Raw genomic sequence first — 14,404 nt, 5'->3', positions numbered from 1 at the left:
TCTTTCCAAGAAATGCTCTGTTTCAGACGGCGCTCTGTGGAGCTTGCTGTTCAATGTTTCATGACCTGAGAGTCTTTATTGAGCAGGAACCGATCTCATTCTGTCGTCGCTGTGTTTTGTTTGAGTAAAGCTGTAATGATTTCAGAGCTCTAACTAAACGAAGCTGCAGTATTTGTTCCTGAGAAGCTCAGACACAGAAAACATTTTTAATATAATCAGAGAGAACTCAGAGCTCCTCTATGATGCTGCTGAGGCTCCATCACCTCTGTGATTTGTTTTTGAGTGCTCCAAAGCCTTTTATCATGACTAAATCAAAATTCTTCTCTCATGTTATGTTTGCTTGTTGATATCCGAGCAGACCATCCTTACAAATACTGCGATGTCATTGGTCAGTCTGTCGCAGAAATACGCTCCTCATAATACGCTCAGGGTGTGATTCACAGAAGGATTCTGCTCCTGCTAAACGTGTGCTAACGAGTCACAAAGACCCCGTCAGGATCACAAACACAAAGGGTTAAAGACTTCCCCTTCCCTTGCTGTTTGTTTTAGATAAACCATCATGATGTCATTTGGGGGAGAGATGTCCCCCCCCTCTCTGTAAATCAGCCTCACTGAAAAGAGTCTAACTCACCAACAGGGGACGCTAACAGCATCGCACAGTAAGAGTGAAAACATGAGCGTCTGCTGAGAGTTGGCGGTAACTGCGCCGCAGTATTTATAAGAGACAAACTTTCCAGTGATCAGGAAAACACTTCCACTGTGTGCCTTCAAAATAAAAGCTCTGTAAATAAATTCTGTAATTACGACTCTGACGGGGTTAAATCACTGTGGTGCCCGTCAGCGACTCCACGCTTCATCCAATATGTGTGGAGACGCTCTGGAGCCGTTACTGTGACGACGGTGAGCCGAACAACGTTTTCTCCAGTGTTGACACAAGTCAAAGCTCCTCTTTTTAACCCCCTGTGTGGATATTATGAATGCACCGCCATCTCCATTTTGTAAAACGAGCTTCCTCTTTCCTCGTGCGTCTATGTGAGGAACGGAGAGGAAAATAAAAAACGAGGGTCGGGGTAAAAGCTTGTGTAGCGTGCTGTGAGGACTCGCTTTAGAGGCACCACATAGCTGGGGTGCTGAAACTACTGCAACATTGTTCCTGTTTTCTCACATGTGACTTAAAGCTGAGCAGAGCTGAAGTGTTTGTCTCTTTTACATGAAACCGACAGGTGTGTTACATTAGTGTGTGTGTAATTCATCACGCGTCGTGCAGAGTGTTTCCACATCAGAGCTGTGAGCTGAGCAGAGAGACGCTCCTGATTGAAGCACCACTCTTACCTCCACATTGTCTTTAACATGCTGAAGTGGAGCTCGAGGCTCGTGATGAATCTGGCTCTGCTTGGCTTCTGACAGAGTCTTGGATCCGCCTGGTGTTGTGTTTTTATTTTAAGTTAGTGAGAGGATGTTACACCTCCTGAGGGCGCAGGAACGCTGCCTCTCTTGAGCTTACTCATCTTGATTGGTTGAACCTCTGAGGTGGGGGAACATTGTCTGTTGCTCAGCGCTGGCAGCAGCGATGAAAAAAGGAGTCAGTATTTTCTCCAGACAGCTGAAGGCTAAATGGCAATCTAATCCAAGAGAGGAATTTTCTTTCCTAGTTGTATCTGAGAGCAGGGAGGCGGGGCGTTCTGCCTGGAAACAACAAGCCGTCTTCTGTTTGTGTTGGCGTGTGAGCGTCACAAAGTGGATCTGGACTCTTTTGTGTGAAATCTCCCCTGCCTTGTTAAGTTAGGGAAGTTTGGCTGCCACAGCTGTCACGATAACCCAGCTGCTCTGTGACTCACTGATGCTTCCTCTAAGAAGAGCAGAAAGGAGCAGGCTTACAGAGACATGTATGAGTATGACGGAGGATCTGTGTTTGTGAATAAAGTTCTGCTGAGCCCGTGGAAAGGACTCCTGCCACATGTAAACCTGGAGACGTCTCAGAGGACTAATGAGCTGTTCTGACAGGTGGGGAGGCTGAAGTGCACTGGACTCTGGCCCTGAATCCCATCTGTCAGACTCCCAGAGACCGGAGGAGAGCAGACCTGCCCTGCTTCCTCACACAGAGGAGGCTGTTTATCCGTTTGTTAATTTGTCTCCTCATTTCACATTCATATGAAGACGTGAGGACGAGAGGGGACAAACAGAATAAAAGAAACACCTCAGAGAAACATCCTCAGATGTGTCTGAAGTTAGAGATGCACTGAGCGACCTCAGGACAACTCTGATTGTAAAGTTGGGTTTAATTTAAGCTTGATGGTGTGTTGTTTGTGGTGTAATATACAGGGAGGGGGGAGGGGGGTGTCTATATCTGACACACACCTTTGTCACAAAGTAGAACAAACATCTACAGATTAAAAAGAAGTGATGTGTTCTGCTCTCTCGTTCACTCTCTTTATGTCAGTGTTTCATCACGTGCTAACACTCGGCCAGTGGGTCATGTTTTACAGCGGCTGCACACACAGTCAAATGTGTAAGCACAAACAAAGAGTCTGATTCAGACCAGCATTTCTAAAGTTACGTAACGCCTCGATTGGTTTAAGGAAGAATGCTGATCTGCAAACCGTTAAAGGGTCAAAGGTCAAAAGCAGACTCTAAACCACTGGAGCTGTTTTTAAACTTGAAAACAATCTGTCGTCCAGACCCCGTCTGAAAGAAGACAACTCTATTAAAGTCAAGAAGACGCACAGATCTGTTTGATAATGAGACTTAAAGAAGAAGTAATGCTGTTCATGTTTCCTGCTGTTTAAAGGCTCGGACACGTGCTCATGAGCAGTGATCACATCTGAAAATATTTCAATAAAAACTCTGTTTCCACTGGAGCTGGACATAAACAGAACGACGTGGAAGTGTTGGTGAAGCAGCAGAGTCCTTCATAGGACTCTATGATGAGAATATTTGTCTTTCTATCAATGCTACTTGTAGTTGAAGAGAATCTCAGAGCATACTGGAGAACAGGAAACATAATGTAGCAGGTTCACTGGGGTTAAGTTATTAAGAGCTGTCACATGCAGCTCATAAAGATTTCAGGAGGTTTGAAGGCACCATTAAAAAAAATACTCGTGTCCTGATCGGATTCTTGAAAGGTGTTTCCTGAAGATGCTACAGCTAGGTTAATAATAATAATTATAATACATTTTATTTATAAGCGCTTTTCAAAAACTCAAAGACATTTTACAATAGTTAAAAACAGAAAGAACAGCACAGTAAGGACAGACTAACAGACATTGCAACATTACACACAAATCATAAAGATAACAACAATAAAGGTAAAACTACAGGAAACACATCACAATCATACATTAAAAGCTTGTTTAAAGAGGTGAGTTTTGTCTGAAAGTAGGAGGGTCAGTGCAGTATTGAATGTGTTCAGGGAGTGAGTTCCAGAGGTTTATTAATACATTATAAACCACGTCTGCCCTGGTCCACACACAGACTCTGAAAATAAAAGAAAAAAAGAAAACGTGTTGATAACCATCCAGTGATGTCACAGGATGGAGCAGCGTGTTCCTGCTAGCTTCTCGTAGTCATCAGAGCGGGAGTGAAGCGACCTTTTTGTTTTCCAATCCCCAGAGCAGATGGTGTGTGTTTTCCAGGGATGAATGACAGAGCCGGGTGGGTCTATGGGACCCTCCTCTGTGTGTCCTGTCGGCGTGGCTGTGTGTTTAGACTACATGTATGAATTAATGCTTTGAATTCACCGGCTCCTTGTTGTGTTTTTTTTCCTCTCAGACTCTGGAGGAGCCCCCCTACCTGACCGTGGGGACGGATGTGAGCGCCAAGTACCGAGGGGCTTTCTGCGAGGCCAAGATCAAGACTGCCAAGAGGCTCGTCAAGGCCAAAGTAAGTCACAGTTCAAAGTGTGTGTGTGTGTGTGTGTGTGTGTGTGTGTGTGTGTGTGTGTGTGTGTGTGTGTGTGTGTGTGTGTGTGGTGTGTGTGGTGTGTGTGGTGTGTGTGGTGTGTGTGGTGTGTGTGTGTGTGGCCTTTAAGGACAAACAGGAACTAATGCACTCAAACTTGTTTTGACTCGGATGATGCAGTTACACTTAAAGACCTTTGGTGGGCGCCAAAATGCACAAACAGAGTTTCTACATGTTGCTTTAATGAATGAAAAAGATCATGTTTTAAAATTTGTCTGCACCTTTGTCCACGCTGCAGTCAGAATCTCTTCACTCTGTTATGTTGATGTTCTTTTCAAAGAAGTAAAGTCAAGCCGTCCTGTCTCGTCTTCGGTGTGTGATGATCCACTGAGGAGGAAAAAAAGATGCATTGAAAAAAAAAAAAAAATTAGACGCCACGTATGCACTCAGCGTCTTGCTCGGGTAAATAAAGCTCTAAAGTTACTAAATGATAAAATAAACGTTTCATGTGGTGAAGTTTGAGTCAGAGAATAAAAGACACTGATCACGTGTCGTCCATTATTTGAAGCTCTGCTTTAAACCCTGCTTAGCTTTTTGCTCTGACAGATGTCCGGTACCCGTCACTTCCTCCCAGGTGTCCACATCGCCCACCGCTCCACGCTTTATGGCGAGGACGCTGCTTGGGTTTCCCCTCAGGTTTTCTACCTTTGTGATGAAGGCGTTTCTCGATGTACACAGTACAATATCTCTCAGAGGGGCCGCAGCATCTGGATAACAGGATAGAGACAGATCGCCTGTCTCTCCTTCTGCAGGAGTGTGTGGGAGGGAACCCCCCCCCCCCCAGACCCAGAGCACCGTCTGCTTAAAGCAGCTGAAGCCTTCAGGCCACACCTCTCTGAGTCTCGTGCACAGGGACTCTCAACATGACAAAGTCAGACTGTGCAGCGTTCTTACTTTGAATCTAAAGCTAACATGATGACACCCTGAGCCCCTGACTGATCGGGCATCCTGATGGTCTGAGTGTGTTTGTGGCTGCTTGTAAAGCGACTGTGAGCTCTGCTTCACAAACGTTGAAACATGGCGATTACTGCGAGGTGTTCTTCTTTATTCCTCTGCTTCATTAATCTCTGTCTGCTGGCTGCAGCATATGGCGCTGGTGTCTAGTGAGTGATTTTTAAAACTCTGTGCGACATTCTTATTTATGATGATGATCTGTACCAGGAGTCAAATATCTATTAGCAGCATGTCACTCTCGCTCGCTGGGACACGTTCAGCTATCCCGTAACGCTGTAATGAGCACTTCCTGCTGCAAACTTTTGATGAGTCCAACTTCTACATGAAGCTGTGAAGTCAATAAGAAACCAAAGATATAGATATATAGATATATACAGTATGTCAGCGCATGATGAACATGCATCAGCTGGTTTTTAACAAACTAAAGAGAAATGTTTCAGAAACACTGAAAGGCAGTTTGACTTTCTACTGGATCATTTCAACATGACTGTGACGTCATATCTGTTTACAGAAAGCAGCTGATGTGAGGTGAGAGCAACAGGAAGAGATCAGTGCACACCTTGTTTTCTCCAAAGCTCAGAGTCTGTCAGGTTATTAATAAATGATTGATTGAGCGTCAGCACACGTTCACTGCATCATAGAGGCGAGTAGGACAGACTCCTGAGCGTGCACTAAGAGAACACCTGCAGTGTCCAAGCATCACAACAAGCTAAGCTAGCGTAGCCGCCTGCATGGCTGAAGTTAAAATAAGTTACTGAAAAACTTCAGGAGTGAGCAGACGACCACGACGAGCTGCTCAGGCAAAATTAAACTTCTCAGACCGTACTGTTCAGTAAGGTGCTGATGCTGCTGCTCCAGGTGACCAATCATACACCAGGTGGGGCGGGACATGTTGCCCGGGTAACAAGCACACAGATGCTTGTCAGATGATCATAGAGGAGGTGAGTTTGGGGGATACAGATGTTACAGCTGAGTGTTAGAGAGACACAAAGACTGACATGAGCCATGCAGGAATCCACAGTCCTGAGCCCCACAGTCCTGAGCTCCACAGTCCTGAAGTCATAGAGCTCCACAGTCCTGAAGTCTACAGTCCTGAGCTCCACAGTCCTGAGCTCCACAGTCCTGAGCTCCACAGTCCTGAAGTCTACAGTCCTGAGCTCCACAGTCCTGAGCTCCACAGTCCTGAAGTCATAGAGCTCCACAGTCCTGAGCTCCACAGTTCTGAAGTCTACAGTCCTGAGCTCCACAGTCCTGAGCTCCACAGTCCTGAAGTCATAGAGCTCCACAGTCCTGAAGTCCACAGTCCTGAGCTCCACAGTCCTGAAGTCATAGAGCTCCACAGTCCTGAAGTCCACAGTCCTGAGCTCCACAGTCCTGAAGTCATAGAGCTCCACAGTCCTGAGCTCCACAGTCCTGAGCTCCACAGTCCTGAAGTCATAGAGCTCCACAGTCCTGAAGTCCACAGTCCTGAGCTCCACAGTCCTGAAGTCCACAGTCCTGAAGTCCACAGTCCTGAAGTCCACATTCCTGAGCTCCACATTCCTGAGCTCCACAGTCCTGAGCTCCACATTCCTGAGCTCCACAGTCCTGAGCTCCACAGTCCTGAAGTCTACAGTCCTGAGCGCCACAGTCCTGAAGTCATAGAGCTCCACAGTCCTGAGCTCCACAGTCCTGAAGTCATAGAGCTCCACAGTCCTGAAGTCATAGAGCTCCACAGTCCTGAGCTCCACAGTCCTGAAGTCATAGAGCTCCACAGTCCTGAAGTCATAGAGCTCCACAGTCCTGAGCTCCACAGTCCTGAAGTCATAGAGCTCCACAGTCCTGAGCTCCACAGTCCTGAAGTCATAGAGCTCCACAGTCCTGAGCTCCACAGTCCTGAAGTCATAGAGCTCCACAGTCCTGAAGTCATAGAGCTCCACAGTCCTGAGCTCCACAGTCCTGAGCTCCACAGTCCTGAGCTCCGTTATACCAAACAGGGCACTTAGCTTCTTTTTGTGGTGTAGCATGGCGTTTAATTCTAAACTAATTCAGTCAATAAAAGTGAAGATTATGTTTCACTTACCTGCTCTCAAAAACAACTTTAATTTCCCTGAGGAAACGGCGAGGAAGCACAAATGAGCGTGTTGATGTCGAACGCAGGGAGGGGCGTTTGTAGAGAGAGAGAGAGAGAGAGAGAGAGAGAGAGAGAGAGAGAGAGAGAGGCTGCCTCTGTGAAGAAGAAGATTGATGTTTCCTGCTCAGATCGAAGGGGGAGGATTGTTTGTTTATCGTTTTTACTGACCCCCCCCTCCTTACTCTTCAGGTGACCTTTAAACCAGATCTGTCCACGGCAGAGGTTCATGATGACAGCATCAAAGGACCTTTAAAGGTAAGTTCCTCCTCTTTGTTTAAATGTTGTTTGTGGTTTAATTTAAACTTCATTAAGACTCTGGTAGCAGCAACATGGCCGCCTCATTACTTTAATCACTTCATTAGCTGAATCATTAGCGGCCTGTTAGGAAGCCAAATAAGAGCCGTGTGTCCATCCCACAGGTGGGCGCTGTCGTCGAGGTGAAGAATCAGGACGGAGTTTACCAGGAGGCCACAATCAATAAGCTGACGGACGCCAGTATATATACTGTTGGTGAGTGTGAGTGTGAGTGTGTGTGTGTGTGTGTGTGTGTGTGTGTGTGTGTGTGTGTGTGTGCGCTTAGTTACCTCCATTGTGCTGGGGGGGTAAAGGCGTGTCCTGACAGCATGTGACCATCAACTGCAGCGCACCGGTTTAACCCCCGACGCCCGCTCTCCTCCCTCAGCACAGCCCGTTAGCTTGTTTTACAAAGCGGAGATAGTGGAGCATTAATAACTTCATGTTTGAAATGTTGACCTGTGTCAACACCAGAGAGCCGTTTACTGACGAGCCTCTTGAGTGTTGAGATCTGAGTCAGCAGCTCGTCAATTCCAAGCACCACACGTCAGTTTGTACACCTTCAAAATAAAAGCACCACTCTTCAGTTTGTCCACCTTCAAAATAAAAGCACCACACTTCAGTTTGTCCACCTTCAAAATAAAAGCACCACACTTTAGTTTGTCCACCTTCAAAATAAAAGCACCACTCTTCAGTTTGTCCACCTTCAAAATAAAAGCACCACACTTCAGTTTGTCCACCTTCAAAATAAAAACAACACACTTCAGTTTGAACACCTTCAAAATAAAAGCACCACAGTCATTTTGTCCACCTTCAAAATAAAAGTACCACACTTCAGTTTGTCCTCCTTCAAAATAAAAGCACCAAACTTCAGTTTGTACACCTTCAAAATGAAAGCGCCTCAGTCATTTTGTTCACCTTCAAAATAAAAGCACCTCACTTCAGTTTGAACACCTTCAAAATAAAAGCACCACAGTCATTTTGTCCACCTTCAAAATAAAAGTACCACACTTCAGTTTGTCCTCCTTCAAAATAAAAGCACCAAACTTCAGTTTGTACACCTTCAAAATAAAAGTACCACACTTCAGTTTGTCCTCCTTCAAGATAAAAGCACCAAACTTCAGTTTGTACACCTTCAAAATAAAAGCACCTCACTTCAGTTTGTCCACCTTCAAAATAAAAGCACTACATGTTTTAATGTTTTTAAGGGGAAACTGAAATCCACAGAGCAGAGAAGTAAATATTTAACTGACACAGCTCAGATCTCGACTCGTCTCTCAGCAGCTGATGCAGTGCAGACAGCGAGCGTCCGTTGTGATATCCAACGCTTGCGTGCTGTTGGGACTCGGTGTTAGAGTCACAGTGATAATCCAGAGTTTATTCTGATGCTCAGATCTCAGTCTCTCAGCAGCTGCCCGAGGCCTTTCCCCCCGTATCTCTAAAACACTCAGTTTTTATTCCTCTCGTTCATCAGCGAGGATACAAAGATGAGTCACTGTAGCAGTTAGCTCCAGTGTTTCTCCTCCTCGTTGTCTCTAAGTACATTAGGCCGATGAATAATGGAACAGAAGGATTTACATCTCAAGGTTTGTCTCTGGGAAGATTCAGTCTGAGGTTCTCTGTGCTGCGTGTTGTCAGAGTTAGACTGTGGAGGTTTGATTTGAGGGAGATCTGATAAACGACGTCTTTAATTTAACCGTTTACTCCGAGACGCAGATCCTCGACGGCGAAATAAAAACAGTGGTGAGTTGTGTGTGTGTGTGTGTGTGTGTGTGTGTGTGTGTGTGTGTGTGTGTGTGTGTGTGTGTGTGTGTGTGTGTGTGTGTGTGTGTGTGTGTGTGTGTGTGTGTGTGTGTGTGTGTGTGTGTGTGTGTGTGTGTGTGTGTGTGTGTGTGTGTGTGTGTGTGTGTGTGTGTGTGTGTGTGTGTGTGTGTGTGTGTGTAACAGTGTGTCTCTTCTCTGTGCAGTGTTTGACGACGGCGATGAGAAGACCCTGAGGCGTTCATCTCTGTGCCTGAAAGGAGCGCGTCACTTTGCAGAGAGCGAGGTGAGTACTCTGTCCTGCAGCGAGGGAGACCCCGCCCCTCCCTCTCTTTTCATTCAGCTCTTTAGAGCTGTCACACATTAAAGACTCCTCCCCTCAGAGGTCTGAGGCCCATCCTGATAGATTCTCCCTCCTTTTGTTTTTTTGCAGACCCTCGACAGACTCCCTCTCACTAATCCCGAGCACTTCGGCACACCTGTCATCGGCAAGAAGGGAAACCGCGGCCGCCGGTCGAACCCAGTGTGAGTATCAGCTGTTCACTCGTATCTAACTGGTGTCAGAGGTGGCGTGTAGCGAGGGGGATATCAGCTGTTACGCCCCTCCTTAAATGAGGTGTTTGCGGCGCCCCGTCTCGTGTTCAGCCTCCTCATGTCGTTGATTTAAATGTTTTGTGCAGCAGATGTTTGTGGAGGTTCTCAGTCATCAGGTCATGGTGACCCCCGCACGAGGATCAGCTGTGGTTACTCTTCATAACGGGCGACTTTATAAAACGTCAGACTGGCAGAGAGCGAGGGCGGGACTGTGTGAGCGCTCCTGCTGAATATAACGTCTTTGTAGCGCCGCGGCAGGTTCTAGTGTTCTGATTGGTCGTCTCCTGGGACCCTGCAGAGTTGATGCTGAGGTCTGTTTGGAGCGCCGTCGGTCTGTGGCGTCTCGATATAAAGAGGACTCTGCTTCTGGTTTCTAATGGCGCTCTGAGAAAAAGTCACGTTGATGCAGTGTTGATCAGGAGCTGCACACGAGCACCCTTACGTCTTCGTCTGCTCTGACGGCGTTTGAACTTTGACCCAACACGAGGTGGAGGACAGAGAGACGGCGTCTTCCCTCTTATAGATGGACTCTGCTGCGGCCTCATGTTTGATATTTGTTTACTCCAGTAGTGAACATCAGATCTCTTTCCCTTACCAGGGAAACCGGTGTTTGGGTTCAGAACTCATCAAAACTGTATCTGATCTTTATGAACTGCTCACTGTGCCCCTCCCCCCTCTCCCCCACAGTCAAGAAGAGGAGCTGTCGTCGTCCTCCAGCGAGGAAGAGGAGAGCGATCAGCGGCAGAACGAGGATCTGCTCGGTAAAGTGGTCTGCGTGGAGGGGGTCGTCACCGGGGACAAGAAGAAGACCACGTGGTACCCTGCTCTGGTGAGGTCACAGGAGCACGCCATCTACACGCAGAGACATGGATGGCGTTTAGGTCACGTGTTTATTAGACAGCCTCTAATGCTCGTTCACATCTGTGCTCCCTGCAACACAGAAAACTAACAGAACAGAAAGAAACTCCATCACCTTCACCTTTAAATCATGATGACATCATCAGTTAGTCTTCAGTTTAAATCAGTGATGACATCATCAGTTTAAATCAGTGATGACATCATCAGTTTGAGTTTAAGCAGCAGCTCTCTGACTTCTGGAAGAGTCACAGCTGCTCTGATAAACGGAGGATAAAGAAAGACACGACCTCTTGATGTGTGTCAGCATGGTTTGTGTTATTTTAGTTAATGTAAACCCCCCCGCCCCCCCTCTGAGCCTCCGTTAGCACACCATGACGGGCGCTGTTAGTTTATGTAAGAGTAACTGGGAGAACGGGAGAGGGCGGGGGCGAGCTGTCCCTTTAAACGTGTAGTCAGCAGGGCCCCTCCTCCTCCACGGTTTGTTGTTCCTGGCTGAATGTTGACTGAGCTCCATGCTGCCTCCCTGTGGCCGTGAAGAGAAGTGCAGCACCCAGCAGCCTGCCATTGTTTACAGTGTGAGCGTACAGCAGAGGGGTGGAGCAGAGCACTGGAGGAAGTCTCAGCTAACAGCTGATGTGTGACTGGAACAAGTCCAGCTGGGTTTCATTTCAATGTTTGCAGCTTAAGGAGAGGAAACATGAGTCATAGACGGAGTTACAGCGTCCACCCTGGAAGTTTCAGTGTGTATGTGTGTGAGTACAGGAGGGTCACCAGTCCAGATCCTGGAAGGTGGTCTGGTAGCTGGAGAGAAGGTCACTTCCTGAGCACTGCCCAGGTGCCCTTGAGCACCAAACCTCCAACAGCTCGGGCGCTCTTTCATGTGCTGCAGCTGTGTTTAACTTCACACACACACACATACTGTCACACACACACTATCACACACACACACACACACACACACACACACACTATCACACACACATACTGTCACACACACACACACTATCACACACACATACTGTCACACACAGAGACTAACACTATCACACACACATACTAACACTATCACACACACTATCACACACACATACTAACACTATCACACACACTATCACACACACGCACACACACACGCACACACACACACTATCACACACACACACACACACACACTATCACACACACACACTATCACAGACACACACTATCACACACACTATCACACACACGCACACACACACGCACACACACACACACACTATCACACACACACACACACACACACTATCACACACACACACTATCACAGACACATACTAACACTATCACACACACACATACTAACACTATCACACACACACACACACTCACACACACTATCACACACTCACACACACACACACATTATATCACACACACACACAATATCACACACACACATTATATCACACACACACACACATTATATCACACACACACATTATATCACACACACAGACACACATTATATCACACACACACATACTATCACACACACTATCACACACACACACACACACAATCACACACTCACACACACACTCACACACACACTATCTCACACACACACACACACACACACTATCACACACACTATCACACACACACACACACACACTATCACACACACTATGACACACATACTATCACACACACATACTAACACTATCACACACACTATCACACACACTATCACACACACATACTATCACACACACACACACACACACTATCACACACACTATCACACACACACACACTATCACACACACTATCACACACACACATACTAACACTATCACACACACACACACACTATCACACACACTATCACACACACTCACACACTCACTCACACACACACACACTATCACACACTCACACATTCACACACACTATCACACACACACACGCACACACACACACACACACTATCACACACACTATCACACACACACATACTAACACTATCACACACACACACACACTATCACACACACTATCACACACACTCACACACACACACACACACACACACTATCACACACACACATACTAACACTATCACACACACACGCACACACACACACACACACACACACTATCACACACACACACTATCACACACACACACTATAACACACACACTATCACACACACTATCACACACACTATCACACACACACTATCACACACACTATCACACACACACACACACACACACACACACACTATCACACACACAATATCACACACTATCACACACACTATCACACACACATACTAACACTATCACACACACTATCACACACACATACTAACACTATCACACACACTATCACACACTATCACACACACACTCACACACACACTATCACACACACACACACACACACACACACTATCACACACTCTCACACACACACACACTCTATCACACACACACTATCACACACACATACTAACACTATCACACACACACTATCACACACACATACTATCACACACACACACTATCACACACACATACTAACACTATCACACACACTATCACACACACTATCACACACACATACTAACACTATCACACACACTATCACACACACATACTAACACTATCACACACACTATCACACACTCACACACTCACACACACACTATCACACAAACACACACACACTATCACACACACACACTATCACACACACACACACACACTATCACACTAGCACACACACACTATCACACACTATCACACACACACTAACACACACACATACTAACACTATCACACACACACATACTAACACTATCACACACACATACTAACACTATCACACACACTATCACACACACAATCACACACACATACTATCACACACTCACTCACACATACACACACACTATCACACACACACACTATCACACACACACACTATCACACACTATCACACACACACATACTAACACTATCACACACACACACACACACACACATACTATCACACACACACACTATCACACACACATACTATCACACACACATACTAACACTATCACACACACATACTATCACACACACATACTAACACTATCACACACACACACTATCACACACACATACTATCACACACACACTATCACACACACTATCACACACACACTATCACACACACTATCACACACACACACACACACACACACACACACACACTATCACACACACACTATCACACACACTATCACACACACACACACACACACACACTATCACACACACAATATCACACACACACTATCACACACACACTATCACACACACATACTAACACTATCACACACACTATCACACACACATACTAACACTATCACACACACTATCACACACACACACACACTATCACACACACACTATCACACACACATACTAACACTATCACACACACACACACACACTATCACACACTATCACACACACATACTAACACTATCACACACACACTATCACACACTCTCACACACACACTATCACACACACTATCACACACACACTATCACACACACTATCTCACACACACACACACACACACACACTATCACACACACAATATCACACACACACTATCACACACACACTATCACACACACATACTAACACTATCACACACACTATCACACACACATACTAACACTATCACACACACTATCACACACTCACACACACTATCACACACATACTAACACTATCACATACACATACTAACACTATCACACACTCACACACACTATCACACACACATACTAACACTATCACACACACTATCACACACTCAC

At 46.0% G+C, this 14,404-nt stretch overlaps 1 protein-coding gene across 3 annotated transcripts in view; it reads left to right on the top strand.

The window, feature by feature from the left end:
- Positions 1-14,404, top strand: part of arid4b (AT-rich interaction domain 4B) — a 53,014-nt gene that overhangs the window by 12,538 nt on the left and 26,072 nt on the right. For all 3 annotated transcript variants that reach the window (XM_061039382.1, XM_061039381.1, XM_061039380.1), the window contains exons 3-8: positions 3,769-3,879; positions 7,214-7,279; positions 7,444-7,534; positions 9,286-9,365; positions 9,513-9,604; positions 10,361-10,502. In XM_061039382.1, the coding sequence (XP_060895365.1) occupies positions 3,769-3,879; positions 7,214-7,279; positions 7,444-7,534; positions 9,286-9,365; positions 9,513-9,604; positions 10,361-10,502 (582 nt within the window). The remainder of the gene's footprint in view (positions 1-3,768; positions 3,880-7,213; positions 7,280-7,443; positions 7,535-9,285; positions 9,366-9,512; positions 9,605-10,360; positions 10,503-14,404) is intronic.

This window comes from Labrus mixtus, chromosome 6 (genome assembly GCF_963584025.1).
Source record: "Labrus mixtus chromosome 6, fLabMix1.1, whole genome shotgun sequence".
NCBI classification, from domain to species: domain Eukaryota; kingdom Metazoa; phylum Chordata; class Actinopteri; order Labriformes; family Labridae; genus Labrus; species Labrus mixtus.
Note: the sequence above shows the minus strand (reverse complement) of the source record. Positions and strands in the feature narration are given on the sequence as shown.